Here is an 18,680-nt window from a genome sequence, read left to right as displayed (position 1 = left end):
GTTTTGCAGAGGTAATTTTCATAGAAAAACGGTTTGCACATAGTCCAAACATTTCCAGTTTCTCTACTGACCAAATCACCATTGTCCCCAATGTTTTTGTGTCCCCTTCATGGTGGTGGCAAACTGCAAACAGTTTTTTTGTCTCGTGACACTCCATGCGGCCAGATTTGCATAGTGCCCAATAGAGACCAAACCAAACAAACACAAAAAAGACACTGTAACATGACAAAATGTTAAACAGTTTAATAAATATGAATGCTCTTATAATGCGCTGTAGGATTAAAAAGGAGAAACTACTCCAGAGAGAGCACTTTCGACAAGCAGGCCTATTTTATCTTGGACGCTCATTGAATCACAAACCACTCTGCTAAGTGACTACTTTTACAGAAATGTTGGATGATTAAAAATGGCCAACCATTTTGGCATCTTTTCTCTCCTTGAACCACCACTGCCAACTTATAACTGTTGAAATCTCTTTATGAACCATCAGTGAAACCACCACCAAAGTGACAGAGAAGCAACACACTGGACAGCTTTGTTTCATTTCCTGAGAGAACTTGACAGTTTGAAATGAGCTCCTCAGAGGTACAGTTAATGAAAGTGAAGAAAACATATGTTGCTGATATCGCTTTTACCACACTTTATATTACTATAAGAAAGGTTTTATGTAAATCAAACACAAACTGTACCTAAAAATATAAACTGCTTGTTTATCGGTTTCTAAAAAATGTGATTACATTTGATTTAATAACCTTGATAGCTTCTCTTTTGCTATGACCTATTTTTTTTAAAAATGGATGTAATACTCTTATCATTCTAGCAGATTTGGCCTTGGCTGAACTGTGACATGAACACCATTTGTCAAAAGCAATCTGCTGCCAGTGTGTCAAGATGTTCGGCTAAGATGGACGTTGGACAAAGGAAAAGGAAGAGACAGCGAGGAGAGAGTAGTCATTTGGCTACACAGGCCTGGGGCATTTGTGCAGTACAGGGCCTGAGCCACTGTGATCACAGAGCATGCAGATGATAAGTCTATAAATAGAAAGAATGGAAGCAGGAGGGACAAAAGCTATTTCCTTTGTAAAGCAATGCAAAAGAATAGCTAGTACTGGAATGGATAAGCAAGAACCACTTGAATGAGTTGTGACTGTAATGACATAAAACACTCTGAATCGCAAAAGTATTCACTCACCTTTTAAACCCTTTTTCATTTTATCAGTCTTTTCTGTGAAACACTACTGTAGGTTCCCAGGTGGATTTAGGTTTGGACTTTAACTGGACCATTTTGATACATGATTATCCTTTGATTTACGCCATTGCTTTGTAGCTCAGTGTTTGGAGTTGTTGTCCTGTTGGAAGTTGAGCCCTCCCACCCCCTCAACTCCCTCCACCCCTCATGATTGCCAGGGTTGACAAGAGCTCAATCCAGTCCCATCAACTCTGAACAGCTTCTCTGTCCCTGCTGAAAATTGCTTCCCCACGGCATCAGTCTGCCACGTCATGCTTCGCAATGAGGATGATGTGTTCAGGATGATGTTTTCTGCCAGACAAAGAGTTTTGCATGTAGGTCAACAAATTTAATTGTAGATTCCTCTGAGAGGGGCACTTTCTTCTACATGTGTGCTGGAGGTCTTACTCAGCCTGTGTCAAACTTTCAATATTTTTAATGTGTTTTTCTTTACAAGTCTCAAATCTCAAGAAGACTTGAGGCTTGTCTCAAGTCTTCCAGAGAAGTCAGACATGTGGCGTTGACAGGTAATACCTCTCCTGCCTATAGATTCTCCCAAATGAGCTGTAGGTCTTTGCAGCTCCTCCAAAGCTGCAAAGACTGGTCACTTGGTTGCTTCTCTGAGTAATACTTTCTGTTGCTTAATTCTTTTCTACAGCTGTTTCCCTGGCCTGTCTGCTATATTTATTGGTCTCTGTGGTGTTGTTTTCTCTAAAACGTTCTATAAACCTCTGAGGATTTCACAGAATAACTTCATTTATACCAACACAGAAGCACATACTCTGCTTAGTAATTAATTTACCGTGAAGGCAACTGTTTTGAGATAGATTTTAAATAGGGGTAGTGGAGTAAAGCAGGGTGGATAGATTTGCACTCCACACTATTGAGATTTTTTATTTGTAAATTATCCTAAGTTATGAAGAAGAAAGTCCCGCAGTAAAATTGGCTTACAATCTTTTGATCAGTCCTGGGAAAACAATGCAAAAGTAACATGCAAATGGCAGCATGAAAGTAAAATCCAGGAACTGGATCCAAAATTTGGATATTCATGCAACTGCCATTTATCACAAGGCTTTTGCTGATTTTCACATCTTTGTTGCTTTTCAAGTATTGTATCACTGAACAATTACTGTAAATGCAGCAGTAGAAAGCCACATATTTCTTCTGAAATTCACATCAGTGACTTTTCAGAGGAAACAGAACTTCCAAAACAGAAGTGACTATGAGCTCATGATGATAAATGCTCGCTTGCAAAAAAGATCCTCTCCAGGGTTCAGATTAACATACATGCATGGGTATGCATTGAGATGGATACCCTTACAAGGTCAAATAAGGGTGCCTCAGTGAACCTGTGGCTTCCTGCAATCAGACTGTAGTTGTGAAGAATGGCCTTGCACATGTGGGCACATGATACGAGCAGTTCAACAGTCATGACTTTCTCATATTTTACCCTTACGGACAGTTGTGATTTACAGGCAAAAACACAGCTTGAGGTTCAACAGAAGACAATTCATTAGTTCATTTGTTGTGAAACGAGTGAGTTTTACACTGTGTGTGATTTCATTCTCACTATAATTCATCAATTATGGAGAACCGTTTCAGCCAAAATTGAATTTGGCTGAAATTTAATTTTCAGCCAAATTTGGCTGAAATGGCTCTCCAAATTCGACATGATGCAAATAGAGTCAGAGAGACAGAAACTTAAATACAACTTGAGTAGCAGTTGAATGTGGTTTCTGCATGGCCTGAGCTTGATGAACCAAATACTAGTTTAGTCTTGGTAAAGGCCAAGCAACTCAAAACACCTGCATCCTGGATATCACTACAGAGAGGCTGCATTTCAGAAATTTTCTAAACTAAAGCATGTAAAACATTCTCCATAACTTAAAACATTATCTTCTACTCAGAAATTAACTGTGTTGTATAACACCATGCAAAAGTACTAACAGCTCTTGAACATTTTTACTTTTTATCTGCACAAATTTTGAGTTGTACTTATTTTTTATTTTTTTGGTAAATTAGCACATCTTAAGACCTTGTAAAATAAAGAGTGCTATACATTTTTACACTCAAAGAGCTGAAAAGTGTGTATTTGTATTCAGAGGCCTCTTGATTCAATTCTTTATGTACCCATTCACTAAAATTACAGGCAATCTTTTGTAGTTTGTCACTACCTGCTTTGCATGTCGAAAAACTGAAATGTGTTTAATTTTGCATTTTATTTGCAAAATGAATGAACAGTTTTTGTGGACAACATTTTTAAGTTCTGCCAGAGATTTTTAAATTAATTTAGGTCCAGGTAATTTTTAAAACAGGACTTTTAGCAAAGCCTTTTCATAGCTCTGGATGTTTGTCCTCCAGGAAGTTAAAACTCTGCCAACATCTCAAGTCTTTCACAGCCTTGGCATGTTTTCTACTGTCCTATTGCTGTTCCTATTCTATTTTAGAGGTTAATCCATCTTCGGCACAGCTTTCCCCTTTGAAGAAAAACTTGTTCGCTAATGTTCTCTAACAAACCTTTGAGGCCTCGGGAGAACAGATGCGATTAAGTTATACACAGGTGGATTAGATTAGCAATTGGTTACACCTGATTTTAACGAGGGGTAAAAGGTAAAAGAGGGCTAAATACGAACTCATGTCATACTTTTCAGACTTTCAGCAGTAAAAACATCTTACTACCACGCATCATTTCCTTCTAATTTGTACTTCCACTTTCTGATTTTTAAAATAAATAGATAAATATAAATCCATTGATCCTTGTGCTAGCAGAGCAGAGAAAAAAAGAGCTCTTCATGAGATAATTTATGCAAATCAAAGTGTTGCATACATATCATCCAGACATACAGTATCATCTTTCTTGGTGTGGCAGCTAACAACTGTGAACAGCTTCACATATTTTAGGTGGTTCTTCAGTTTGCACATCACTCTTGTTAAACTTGCTGACATCAGCATAACTCCAAAGCCACACACTAACTTACAACATAGCTCATTATACTATCTTGCTGTATGGGCCCCATGAGGATCTCATGTGTCGCATATCACCAAGAGCATACAACATAAACGGTGTTTGTGGTCCTTGGGGTCTGCATAATTCAAGCTGGGAGTCACTTCGTCATTCTGATGTGTTAGTGTTTTCTTCAGAATGCAGTCCAACAAATATCTGGCTTCTAGCATTAGAAACTGCCTGCCATGCGCATAAAAAGCTGACATTTGCAAGCCTCTTGAAATTTATAACTCCTCTATTTCTGCAAAACTTCTGACACTTTTCTCATGCTAAGCTGGTGATGGATGGGGTAGAATTGTCCACAACCAAATTCAATTTCAAGAGTTGACCTCTTGTCACATGATCTCGATTGACACATGGGTCATGTATCATGACTGCAGACCTTACTCTGCAAGATAAAAAAAGTAGTTAACGTAATGCTAAATATTTGACTGCTGTGAAAGTTTTTTTGTGTGTTTTTTGTTATTTTACAAACATGTGGCTAAAGCATCAAATTATGAAGAAATTTGAACATAGTCATTGACTGTTTGCCTTCAGTAGCAAAGAGAAATGGCTGTCGTAATTTTTTCCCCCCTTAGGAAACATGAACAGGCGTCATGATCTATTTTAAATTAATATCAAATAGCTTCTGACTATCTGTGAGTTTTCAGTTGGATAATGATAATAAATATATATATATATATATATATATTATATATATATATATATATATATATATATATATATATATATATATATATATATATATGAAATGTTTTAAAAGATAGTTCTGCTCTGTTGGCAAAGAGGTTGTAAAAAAAATATATGACAAGATGGTTACCAATACTGTTACTCCTCCCCACCCCAATTAAAAAAAATGCTTAAATAAACATTGAGTCTTAATTTTTCAGGGTAAATGTATTTACTTTGAGGCTTTTTAAATACCTGAATTTGTGCATTAAAAAAGTTCTTACAGTGCATTCATGCCATCGCATTTATTAAAAGACAAGGCATGAACAAACATATTTTAGGGGAACTGTGTGTTGAAGTGCTGCTTTATCTTCGCAGCTGGCTCTACTTGGTGTTATGGGTCCAGCTGAACACTTTCAGGATGACTTGTACAGGAAATAAAGACAAAACATCATCGGTGTGACTGAGTACTTTGTCATGCCACACCATATCTGACTGAAGTATAATGGAGCCTTGCTGACTGAACAAATGCCGTTTATTCCACGGCCAAAACGCAGAAACCGTACTTCGAGAAGTTATTTCACTTCGGGAAACCAAAACAACATCCAAGTTCAACTATATGAAAAACACCCTCTTTCTCATTAGCCAATCAGACGCTTTCATTCAGGGCAGAAAGCCAATGAGCATCGACAGAGGCGGGCGCTAGCGGCTGTTGCTAGGGCATATCGCCAATGACTTCACTCAGTCAAGCCAATGACATCGCACAGAGGACTTTCATTGGCGTAGACGCACCTCGGGGAGGTTTTCTGATTGGATAGCGGTGTAATCAGTTGGTTTCCTGAGTTTAGGTGCTGCTGTTACTGTAGTTTGGAGTCGTCAGGACTCAGAAGTGAACGTAGCAGCGTTTGGGCTCCGCTGAAGAACAGCTTTTATTTTTAAACCTCATTCCATTATTTTATGAATTGTACATTTGTGTAGATAGATATATATATTTTTTTCTATTTTTTTTAAAGAACACCAAGACCCGGAGAAGATGGAACTGAATTCTCTTTTAATTTTGCTGGAGGCTGCAGAATATTTGGAGAGACGAGACAGAGGTATTTAAAGCTGAAGTGACAGGCATTTATTTTAAAGGAGTTGTTTTGCGGCACAGTTAATTAGGCCCGATGCTTCTGGGTTTTGACACATAGCCTGCCTTCAGTGCAGGTATGATGTCACTTGTTTCTCAATGGGACACAGACAAGGCGATGGGTACAAAGTGGACCCAGAATCATGATGTGCTACAGAAAGAATGATGTAATCTAATTTTGTAGAGACACGACTTGTTCATATCTTGTCGTTTCAATATATACAAACAGGGGATAAAACAGTTGCATTAAAAACATGGGTTGTTTGTGCACTCTGCCTTGATCTGAAAATGTTTGTACTAACAATGGATTATTTCTTGAAGGGACTTAACCTTAATAGCAGTTTCACGTTTTCCTGTGTTGACTGGCGAGCAGTAAACTAACAACCTCATCATTTGTTGTTTTGTGTGTGTCCACAGAGGCAGAACATGGTTATGCGTCTGTTTTACCCTTCAGCAGTGACTTTTCCCGAAAGAAAACGAAAGCCACGCCAATTTCCAGAAAAGCTCAGAACAATAGGTAAATATGCAGCAATGTGTCTTGCCTTCACGTGCCGTGCCATTGTAAACTCTGGCGGTGCATAAAGCAGCCCTGCTGGTATCCACGTCTGGGTTGGGATCAGTGTGTTTTGGTCTCTCCAATCAACAGTGCCACGCGTACACTGTCAACTCTGCTGCCTCCCTCTGTTTCTGTGTTGCCCTCCCCATGCTGAGAGAACCGGGGAGAGAGAGAGATAGAGAGAGAGAGAGAAATATGCACACCCGACACGCATTTAACCTTTCGTTTCTGCAGCATGTCTCACACAGCTTGCCATGCTTTCACCTGGGTTGAAATGCTGTGTTTTTCATGCGGCCAGGGTGTTTTGTTTGGTGTGTCTGGTTGCAAAAATGAAAGTCCTGCAAAAGAAAAACAGAGAGAGAGAGAGAAAAAGGGTCGCATTTCAGGAACTGCAGTCCTGCACTTTCTTCCCACACTCGCACACAGAAGACAAGAAGGTTGTTGTTGTCCTCATGTGTTTTTGTCAGTATTTACATCTTTTTTTTTTTGGTCAGATCTTCGCTGAACAACCTCTCCCGCTTAGAAAATACACCCTCAAGATGTTCTACTGAACTGCAGACAAAAACAAAATGCAGGTTTCAGTTTTGATTCAGTTTTACTTTATGATTTCTACCTTGTTGGATAAATGACTGAAGGTTAATACTGAATCCTTTTCTCAGAATAGCTCTGCGTTCACCACTTTGTGCCACCTTTGCATTCTGGTTTCATGCCTTCCTATTTATTCCCATGTGGGTTTGCATATCACTTTGTCTTCGCACTTTTTATAGCCCTGTTCTAATTATATACTATATCACTTTATTATTAGGGAGATTCTGAACCTTAACCACCCCCAAAATAATGCTGACTGACTTCCTGCTAGTAAATATTACCCTATTGGAGTCATACAGCCACATTTCTTTATAGCGGAGCATGAGTAGATTATAGAAGATTATTTTAGACCAACGTTTTGTCAGTGTGCACAAATCTCCCAGTAGTAATTCACAGTCGGTACAAAATGTCCTGCTGAGATCAGCACTATTTAGTGCATAAAAAAGTTGTGTATCAAGTGACCTAACCTGCAGAGATATGAAAGGGTAAAATGATGAGCACTGACCCAAAATAACCCTGCCATGATGTTTTATTTAGAATTTTTCCTTATGATAGCAGGATTTAGAAAACTACTTTAAATCATTGGTCATCACAGTGGGTACTCATTATCTCTAAGGAGAAAACTAATTGGATCACGATTGGCAAAAAAGATCCCGTGGAAGTTAATTCCTCTCATTAGAAAAGATTTAAAACAGCAACGTTTTTGAAATGGTGATGGTGTAATGTGACAATCAACCCCTGAGGTCTGAGTCAGTTTACCTTTGCCAATACTTTCCCAATGATTTGTACCAAAATGCTCCCATTTCATTCCCATGTACTCCCATTTATACCTGTAAACAATCATTACAAACCTAAATATTTACCAGTTAGATCAATGTATTTTTCTTGGTAGTATTTCTGATTGTCGTTCTGATCACCGCATGGATTACTCGACTCTTGTGAAATTTAAGAGATTCCGTCCTCTGATCAAACTTATGTTTTGCAACTCTGAGTGACGTAAAGATGACTTCAAGTAAACCAGTGTTTCCAAATGATGTGTGGGGGTACAAAACATCCCTTCTGGGGGTTTGAATCGACACAAGACTGCAAAAGTACATGGTATCTGTGCAAATTAATCTGGATCCAAAAGAAATTATAGGTCATGCACAGTTGCAGGAGGCTGCAAACATAACATCTTTAAAATCTTGGTTTAGCTTGACACTGGAAAACATACTTATGACTAATTATAAGCAGGTAATATATTATCAGCAGGATATGACGCTCTGGACATTTCACTAAAATATAAACCATCACCACATTTGCATTAGGTAGCTATTTACAGAGAAGCTTTTAACCGTTTACACACAAAATGAAGGACGGAGGCAGTGTGCTGCTCATGGTCATCCGGTGTGAAAGTCATACTGACAAGTTTAACATGCTTATTTGGTCAAAGTGAAGAAAAAGTGAGGCAGTGAGTGCAGTTTTTTATTTTTATTTTTTTTTATAGTTTCTTTTGACCAGTTTTTTTTTTTCCCAGCTTTGTCGTAACTGGGTTTGAAATCCTTTACATGTCGGAGTGTCGTTAGTGGTGCGCAACCTCCCATCTCTATTTTCAGATATAAATCATTTGTTTCTCATTAAACAATCATCAAAATAGTGCTCGCATCAACATTTTTGACATACAAGTTGTGGAAAAGCCTCCTTCGTCCTGCCCCCGCTAGGACCCAGCTTTGGTTCTCGGGTTAATCAAATCTGGATTTATACTAAAAAAAAAAGAAAATAGTTTATTACTGCTGGATAAATGTAGAACTTTGCTTCAACAATCTTGAATGACTTTTTTTACATGCTGACAAACAAATCTTTACATGTGACAAACCACAGCCTATTTAAAATGAAACTTGAGTCATTGATCGAGTAATAAATCTTTTAAGCTCATGTTGCTAAAAACAGAGTTGTCACACCAGATTGAGCTTCCCTTCATTCATGTCTGCAGAATGTATTGCATCATGTGGAGACACACCCTCAATAAGAGACTAATCTGGATTTTTTTTTTGTAACTGTATGCATTTTTTGAGACTTATTTGAACCTGGTGTACTTAATTGGTCTTTAACTATACTTGTTAGTCTGGATAAGTTGTGACTGTCTAAGGGAATTTGTATGTTTTATATTTTTGTTTGTACAATTAAATGCTAATTAAGATTTTTTTTAAAAAGTTGATTTGTTCAATATTTAGGGAGTAATTTCACAGTAGCAAACTATGCAGCGGGTGATTGGTTGAGGTTAAGAGCTAATGTTTGGTTTGAAGTTTTGTGAAATTAAAATGATACTTCAAGTTCAGCCAGTTCCTACCACTTTCTGCTGATCTTACAAGGAAATGCATCCTTTCAATGAACGGGTGAATAATGAAAAGGGAGTGCGGATGTGTGTGCTGGGTGTGGTGTGTCCCACACACATACCTGCGTGTGGAACGAACCCACGCCCACCGAGTTCGAGGACCAATTTTCACTCCATCTTAATGTGACTGCCCTCAATTAAAACTCTCCTCCATTGTTTCTCTGCCTGGGCTGGACCTTCAAGTTGGGAGTGGACCTGATGAAAATGTAACATTGATCAGGTTTACAAAAACTTAAAAAGATGGTCGACTTGACGTGTCTCCGAGTCTGTTCTCAGAGAATAAGCAAAATAATATTTCAAGCAAGAAGCAGTCCCCACCGAGTTTCTTTTAAATTAACGCTATGTTTTGGCTTTTACTAGTTTCTGTTTCACTGAGACTCCTCTGTATTACACTCACATATAAATAGTGAGATGAAAAATGGCTTTATTTTCAGCCGTGAATTCCTTCCTGTGAGTAGGGAAATGTTCAGGGGATGGCCTTTGCTGTGTTACTTCCTTCTAAAAACTGATAAGGGGCGTCATTGGTTTTGCATGCCATAGAACGTCCTTTTACATAACATGGAAAAATGTGTGGTTTAACCTGTGGGTGCGAGCGTTCCCTTCCTCCTCGCGATTTTCTGGTCGGGCCTTGTGCTTTGACTGGGATATTTTCCTCCAATTTGTACATCTTTCAATAACAAAACTTCCTCCGTGCTGGGAGTGGAGCTCTTTGTCTGCCTTCTCAGATCTGCAGCGGTGTGACATCCTGTGCTCCTTCTGGGATGATATTGTGCAGACGGGTCAGCCGTAACCCTTTCAGCACGTCTTGTTGTTGCGGTACAGCTGTGGGAACCACTGCTTTCGTGAGCTTGGGGGTGTGCAGGGGGGAGCTCTGGGGTGGTGGAAAGTCTGAAAAGGGCTTGTTGTCAGTCTGGCCCCTTTTGTTGTTGCTGTTTTTGTTTTTGTTGCCACGGTATCCATGACGCCCTCATGAACGGAGGGCCTGTTTTGGTTGCCCTCCCGGCTGCCTGCGTGTCGTAACGGGGGGAGTCTCTCCTCGGAATAGTCCATACGCTGGGGAATTCTGCAGCGTCTGAAGCCTCCAGACGTCTGAGAACGGTTTTTATTCCACGTCCTTCGCCGTCAGGCAGAAACTGCAGCAGTGCGTGCAGCGCGTGCATGTGGTGCCACAGATCCCTCACTCTGCGAGGAACAGCTCAGCTGAGCTCTCCCTGCATGTCATCTTTGCAGCCATTGCCCCATAATTGAAAAACACATTTTAAATTTGAAGATCTGCTTTTAGAATGGTACTTAAAAGTTCCGAACTTTACATATTTCTGTCTGGAAGTTTGGCAGAAAGCTCTCCAGCTAAACTAAATTGTTCCAGTTTCGTAAAGCGGTAGCAGTAAAAATTGGTGAGAATTTGCAGTCAGCAGGGGTGTGACCCTGCAGCTGGTCGTCTCTCCGTGTAAATGTCGATCAGTTTTCCACTTCAGCTGCGAAGCAAACAGAACAGCTTTGGTTGTAGTGCGAGCTGTTTACTGCATGTCCTTAAAACTTTTTACTTACTTCATTACTTACTTAGCAACAATTCCCTCACCCGATTTAAGATTTGTTGTCTAAAACCATGTTGTTTGCTTAGGCTCATGCTCCTGTTATATGACCCACTTTCTGTTGATACTCTGTTCAGGGCCAGATGTGCTGCCTTTTTCCTGCCCAGTTTGTTCTCGTCGTTTGATGTAGCAAATCAGAGCCACAGCATCACATTTTGGCTGCTATGTTGTAATTTAGAGCCTTTCTTATGATGGAATGTGTTTATGACTCCAGGTTAATTTGCAGCTTTGCCAGTTCGTGCCCATATATCATAAATCCACGTGTTTTCCATTTGTTATCTCTATACAAAATATTTCACATCCATTTTCCTAACCATCACATATCAGTTTATTTTTCTGGATAACATGATGAAGATAAACAGCCATAAAATGCATAAATCTAAATCCTAATCTCACAGGGTATTTACTTCACCATGTGATTTTATTATACACCTTAATTGTATCCACGATGGTTGTGATGTCAGCTTAAGTTAGTGTACTCTTGTGATATCAGACAGCTAATCACAAAAACAACCAAAAAACTAGGAGATATTAATTAATGGACTCATAATCATTTTTTCCTTACAGCCGACTATGGGAAAATTATAGAATGTTTTAAAATTATTGGCTGTCAAAGCAGGTGCAGGTACAAAATTTTCCCAAGGCAAATACAAGTTGGTTTGTCAGAAAATTTCCCATGGCAAGCAGCTCTTTTCTTTGCTGGAAATCATAAATATTTTCAAATGGATAATAATGCATTACACTACAGCTGCCTTGTGTAAAATTTTATGTGCATGTTTCTATTTGTACTAGTTTTGTGCAGGTCATTTATCTCCTTCCATTCCATACCTAGTTCTACACAGGGAGACATGTATATCATGGACAAAAAAATAATATTCTAATATTTTGTGCAATTTACATTTGCAGTGCTTTGAGCCTAAAAAAAACTGTATTTTAGTTCTTCATTTTTAATAAGTACATCTGTGCTACTGAAGTTATACAAAATAATTATTTTCAGTCTTGTTTTGATATCCTTATGAAACATCAAACAAGTGAAAGTTATTGTGTTATTATTTTCATCATAATTTGTCAAATTCTTATTAGATTATATATTTTTAACAATAAACTATCACATAATTGTCAACTTAATTACATTTTGTGCAGATCTAAGTAATCATTGCTTTTTAGTTAATTGGTAGATTGATATTTTGATGAAATATGGGCTTAGATAATCATATAAAATCCTGATCTCATGTAATTTAATACAGACATATGCTTACATTCAAAACTATTTCTATTGATTTTGAGGGTTTTTTCCAGTTTGGACCAGGAGATAGTAGCTTATGGGACTAATATAGCCACATTAATTTAATTCAGTTGAAAAATTAAATTGAATTCAGCTGCAAAATGAGCAGATCAGTGAAAATGTCTTTAAATCAATGGCTTTCAAAGAAAATATGGAACATACTCAAGGCGGGACATTTGGCAGTACAAATTGTCCCGTTGCATAAGACTATTTTTCAAACCTGAAAAATGTTGGTACAAAATGAGCAAAAGCATGATATGGTAAAGCGTTTAAAAAACGATGGAGACAAATATTTTTCTGAAGTGCTTATATTCAAATTGAATTCTGACTTTTAAAAAAGTTTCCAATAACACCCTATTTCTATTGATTGCGGTTCTAATATTCATTACAAAAGACAAAAGCAGAAGAGCTGTGAGTGAGAACATGTAATAGTGACTCGAGTCACATATTTCCGCAAGTTTAGAGAATCACCATGAAAAGCCATTCGTCAAAGGGAGTATAAAACCTTTTCAAGGGGAGTAAAAATTGACACGTACAAAGCAAAAACCATAAGACAACATTGTATTGTAATTTTCAAAGCACAAAATAAAACCAGAACGTTTTGTTTTCCTTTTTATGTTTCTTAAATAAAGACAGGCATATTTTCAACGCGCTCTGTGTGGTGTTCCCCTAATAGCGGATTTGTTATTATTAACATCAGCCAGAGTGAAAGAGGCCTTAAGATGCTTAGAGGCAAGCATGAGTTCCTTTGTGAGGATCCTGAGCATAACAGCTTATTACACACCTTTCTCCAAGGGTTATCTTTGTTGGCTGACCCCTCCCCGGCAGGTTAACAATGGTCTTGAATTTCCACCATCTGTACAGAATGTTCCTCACCGAGGATTTGTGTAATACAAACTCCTCATTAACCTTTAACCTTTCCGCCCCGATGATCATCAACAGCGCTGGAAGGCTCAGGCTTAGATCGACATGTGCTCTTGGAATGATATCTGGTTGACTCTTTACTACCTGCCTCGCCTGAATAACACATACATTTTTCTCATCATCTTATTAAATATTAATACTCAATGAAAATCTGATGATGCTGTAGGGTCATGCAGAAAGGCTGCCGATGGTTAAAAAGAAGCTTTTGCCATGCCTGAGCATGTTTCTGCTTCTTATTTGTCAAAACTCTTACACTATAAGTGTGTTCACTTTAGAGCCTTTTTTTGTTGCATCACATCACTGGGCAATGTAACCTATCTAATCTGCTTCCATGTGTTTATTTGGTTCTTTGCTCCAACATTTAGATAAAAAAAACATTTAGTCTTTTATTATTACACAGAATCTCATGCTATGTGATGATCTTGGGGTGTTATGATCCTGATCCTGACACTCGTCTTTTCTTCTTTCAGATCATCACACAATGAGCTTGAAAAACACAGGTAAGTTGATATCTGACACTCTGCAACACTGTGCATTTTTTTTTCAGTCTGTTTGATTGGCGATTGTGTTTCCGAGCTGCAGGTAGAAATCAGATTTATTCCTCTTCGTGAAAATCAACCTGCAATTCAAATTGTATGTAATGTCTTCCTCCAAGAGTCCATTGTGTCTGAAATGAGATAATGAGATGATTTCAAAGTGCAACTCGACGTGCGTTAGATCTTTCTCCATTTCAAAGCTGAAATTCGCAGGCAGACGGGGGGGAATCCTGTCAGAAATGAGATAATCCAGCCTAAAATAATGCTTTGAATGGAGGTGGGGAGGATCTGGAGCCTTTTTTTGTAATTTCTCCAGACTCAGAAGTCCACAGATGGCACGCACACTCTCTGATCTGGCTTTTTCCCAGCATGCAACACTCTCAAGCACAAAATTGTTTTTCTTCAACTTATTTTTGGGAACGACTCTCACGATTCATGGTGGGCACGAGAGACACAGATGACTTTTTGCTCTGTTTGGACTTCCATCTTGCTCGGAAGCACACTCCTCCGAGTTAGAAAAACAAAATAGTGTTTTCTCAGCATTATAGACTCCCTTGCAAAAATAGTCATACATATGCAATAAACATTTTATTTTTCATTTTACAACTACAAACTTGAACAGAAGGGAAAAGGATGAATGATTGTCAGCATTTATAAGCAATAAAAACTGTTTTTGTGGCATCGATTTTTATTCAACTTCCCTTAATAAATTTTTTGATCTTCACACAAGCTTTGCACATTACTTTATCGCAAAATAGCTCAAACTCAGACTGGATGGAGAGAAACTTTGAACATCAATTTTGTCCAAGTCTAGCCAGTGATCCTTAATAGAGTATATAGTTCTTGACTTTAACTGGTCCATTCTAGCACCTGCTCCATAGCAGCTCTGACTATATACTGTATGTCTGGGGTTGTTTTTTTTCTGCTGCAAGAGGAATCTCTGCCCCAGTCTCAAGTCTTTTGAAGCCTCTAACAGATTTTTTTTCTGATATCACTTTGTATTTAGTTCCATCCACCTTCCACTCAACTCTGACCCCACTGGAGAAAAAAAAAAGAAATTCCCACATCGTGATGCAGCCACCACCAAGTTTGACCATGACAAGTGTGTTTAGGATTGTGTACCGTGTTATTTTTCAGACACAAATAGATCTTTGCATGTAGGTCAAAAAGTTACATTTTGGTCACCTCAGGCCTCCTTCCACATTTTTACTGTGTCACTTATAAGTCTCTTGGCAAACGTTAAATTTGACTATTTGTGCTTTTAATTCCAACAATGGCTTTCTTCTTAAACTCATGTATAAAGGCCCCATTTGTGAACTCATAGTTGCCCTATCAGCAGAAGTTCAGCAGGTATGAATACTTGTGCCAGGCATGATAAGAAGGTGCAAATTCTTTCTTATCATGAAGAATATGATTTCTTGTAAATGCAGCTGGCCTTCTCTTGTGGCTTTCAAGAAACAGCTGATGTGACCGGCAGCATGTGAGCAGTGGCTGAAATGGGCGTGTTTAAGTGCTGACACACAGTCTGGGCTCGGGGTTTGCCAGTCACATGTCTGGAAGTGAGTAATAGTGTACGTGTGTTGCTTGAAGTGAAACAAGTAAGGACATATTCCTCCGTGACCTGCTAGACGGAGACGTAGGACCTGGATCATTACGCTGCAGGGGTTGAGACACAGAAGTTTCTTCATGTCCAATGACGGGTGTGGCTGGTTGTTACCAACTAAGTGATGATCAGGCAAATTGACAAATTGCACATGGCAGCAAAGACTTCTACAACCAGCTTACACACTTCCCTTATCATAAGCTTTTTTTTCCCTCCACAAAAGGTAGATAGCCGTAACTATATTTAGTAAACACCTGAGTTCTTTTACAGTTTGTCAACATCATGACCTTTATTGGGTACAATATTCTCCAGTTCTATAACACTGACAAATTACCCCGTCAACATGTCATCATGTGCTTTGTTGTTGTTGTTAGACTTGTGACTGTTTGCATGGAAATTTTCAGTCTCTGTTTGTAATAATAGGGTCCCACACACTCATCGATGTAATTTTCATTATTTGCAACGCTATGAGGTGAATCTTTGCCTGAACATGTGCCCTCAAATTACAAGGTCCGCTGCACACACGTCAGGACCTTGTGACGGCGCAGGTCCTGCACTACATACTTTGCCTGTCACATCTGGGTATGCGTGGAAATAATGGTAACTATGCTACTACAATGGTAGTGTTTCTTTCCCGCCAAGTTTTTATGGCACACAAGCTAGACCCTTGTGAAAGCAGCCAGTTGAATATTTACCAGGTTTTCATTCAATATTTTTACCTGAAAATCAAAAGACTAAATCAACACTGTTGGTTACATTATATTTTAAATCATACTGCTTACTATTTATATGATTTAATATATGAAATGATTTGTCAGTGGTAGGAATAATTATTAAAATTTTAATTAATGATTAATTATTTTAAAGGTACTATAGATTTTTGTTTTAAATATTAATATGATTCATGATGGCTTAAAAGTGCAACACTGCAACTCTCATGCCAGCCCATGACGACATCCACATGTATTGTATTAAAATCCACAACAGTAAGATATTAGGTAGGGTAACTATTTAAAACCATTCAAACTAAATGTAAGGCTGGAATAAATGGTAGCGATTGCATGCATGAGCTGGAAGACTCCTCCTCTTGTTTTTTATCTGCAGTGAACAAAAACGTCTTGCCTCCAGTGATACTGCTCTAGCAGTGGTTGATACAGTATGTGGCAAGCAGTGGATATATATATATATATATATATATATATATATATATATATATATATATATATATATATAATCTCACACTTTGCTGTGCCTTAAAATGTCTGCAAAAACAGTGAATAATTTAAGTCTGTTATAATCTGTTCTCTTTGTTAGAGTGTCCTTTCTCGCAACATCTGTCTGTTTTTGAGAGGGTTATTATTCGGTACACTGGTTTAGTAACCTCTGTTTATATGTTGTTGTGGTTCTGAACGTGAATCGAACCCTTACCTAGAATGCACAAATCAACTTATTTGCACCGTTAAACTCCCAGTAGCAGAAATATCAGTTACTGTAGCTAAAGTTGGACATTTCCATTTCAGTTCAGCTGGTTTGCATTTACAAGTTAAACTTCTGTTTACAAGTTATGACTTAATATTTGAGATATCACACCTACAGCGAGCAGAAATATTCAAAAATGTTTGTGTTATAACAAATATGGCAAATGTCTATGGATAATTAAACCTGTAGAATAGGGCTAAGTAATAGTTAAAACTGATAGTCTTTTTAGTTTAGGGTTTCAGTGTCATTACTTGATATGAGTTTGTTCTAGCTGTCAGACTGTTGTGTTAAAATAAGACCAATTTTCTAGTCAGTGGCCGCCCAGGTCCTTTCCTTTTTTATTCTCACTTCCAACAACTTAAATGAAGATGTTGAAAAATTCCCAATCTGCTGATTAATTTTGAAACCAAAACTCTTCTTATTGTCTTGTTCAACCAGTTTGAAACATCTCTTTTGACACGTAGACATGTTAAATCCCCAGCAATCCCAGTGTCACAGTCATCACCTTTCTCTTCCATCGCGCCATCAGACACCTCTTTCGGGAGGGGCTGCTGTTCGAGCTCTGACTCAGGGTTGTTTTGTGGTCAAAGGTTGGGGTGTTTTGGTTCACCCTCCAAGAGCATAGAGCCATCCTTTAACGTTCACAAGGCGGTTTAATTGGTAAATAAATGTCCAGCTTAGATGCCGCAAGGCATATTTTATGGGTGAGGTCTGGTTAGACATGCTACTGGAATTTATTATACCTGATTGGCAGAAAAAAAATGTTTTGCTGTTTTGTTTCCATGAAAGTATCTATGCAAAATCCACAATGCATGCCAAGTTTAGCACTGCCCTTCAAAAACATTCTCCTGGTAGATTTAAATGTATTATGACTTCAACCAAGAAGTTGGTTTTTGAAATGAGACACAAAGCTCTACAAATCAAACAATGTAAAAGGTGTTTCACTGTAGAAAAGCTTAATTTATCTGGTTGGAATGCCTCCTTGCCATCACCCTAATCTTCAGCTTCCCGCATAGATTCAAGTCAGACCACTCCAAAATGTCAACATTATTTCCAGTTAAAAGATAAATGTTGGTCTAAGTAAGACTCTTTAGATCTAAATCTTACAGAGGTATGAACACCTTAACTTTAGTGATTTATTCAGATTTATTTAATGCAAAAGAATTTAATAAAGTGTATTAAATCTTAATCAGTCCTTATTGTGCAGTTAACAGTAATTGTGAGCGACGACTAATATAAGGCACAGTGGCAATTTATCACTTGTATCATAAATGAAAGAGCTTCTTCCCAAAAATAGACAAGTTCATAGTCATACTACCAATAGATGTGAAAAGAAGTCACATTGCAGATTTCTTGCAATAGTTTACAAACTAAATAAATGTGCTCAGTTCTACATTTTGCTCCGACTTTGGTTTCTCTCACTGCTCCCACTGCTATGCTTTGATCTTCTGCTTTTTGGGCGTCTGTCGCTGCTGCCTTGGCAGGCATTCAGGAGGCACCCTGCATATATTTGTGTCTTGTTATCTGACGGAGTCGTCTGCTGGGCGGGTGCTGGGATCCCACTGGGTCATCTGTCCCCGACGTAGCCTGCTTATCTGCAGCAGCCCGACTTTAGCCACGCCAGCTCTTATTTAGATGGCCTCTGTTGTGGTTCTGCTTATTCTTGTGCTTTCTGCCCTTGCCAGAGCTGCAGAGCTTCAGCTTGAGTTTATC

The 18,680-nt window shown here is 38.4% G+C and overlaps 1 protein-coding gene across 1 annotated transcript in view; it reads left to right on the top strand.

Moving 5' to 3' along the window:
• The first annotated feature begins 5,779 nt into the window (after window positions 1-5,779).
• Window positions 5,780-18,680, top strand: part of mxd4 (MAX dimerization protein 4) — a 28,461-nt gene continuing 15,560 nt past the window's right edge. Inside the window, exons 1-3 of the mRNA XM_055040890.1 lie at window positions 5,780-5,998; window positions 6,448-6,547; window positions 13,820-13,849. Of these exons, the coding sequence (XP_054896865.1) occupies window positions 5,935-5,998; window positions 6,448-6,547; window positions 13,820-13,849 (194 nt within the window). The 5' untranslated portion in view covers window positions 5,780-5,934. The remainder of the gene's footprint in view (window positions 5,999-6,447; window positions 6,548-13,819; window positions 13,850-18,680) is intronic.

Source organism: Poeciliopsis prolifica, unplaced genomic scaffold (assembly GCF_027474105.1).
Source record: "Poeciliopsis prolifica strain line A6 unplaced genomic scaffold, Auburn_PproV2 SCAFFOLD016, whole genome shotgun sequence".
NCBI lineage: Eukaryota > Metazoa > Chordata > Actinopteri > Cyprinodontiformes > Poeciliidae > Poeciliopsis > Poeciliopsis prolifica.
The sequence above is the reverse complement of the archived record's forward strand: the minus strand, read 5'-3'. Positions and strand labels throughout refer to the sequence as shown.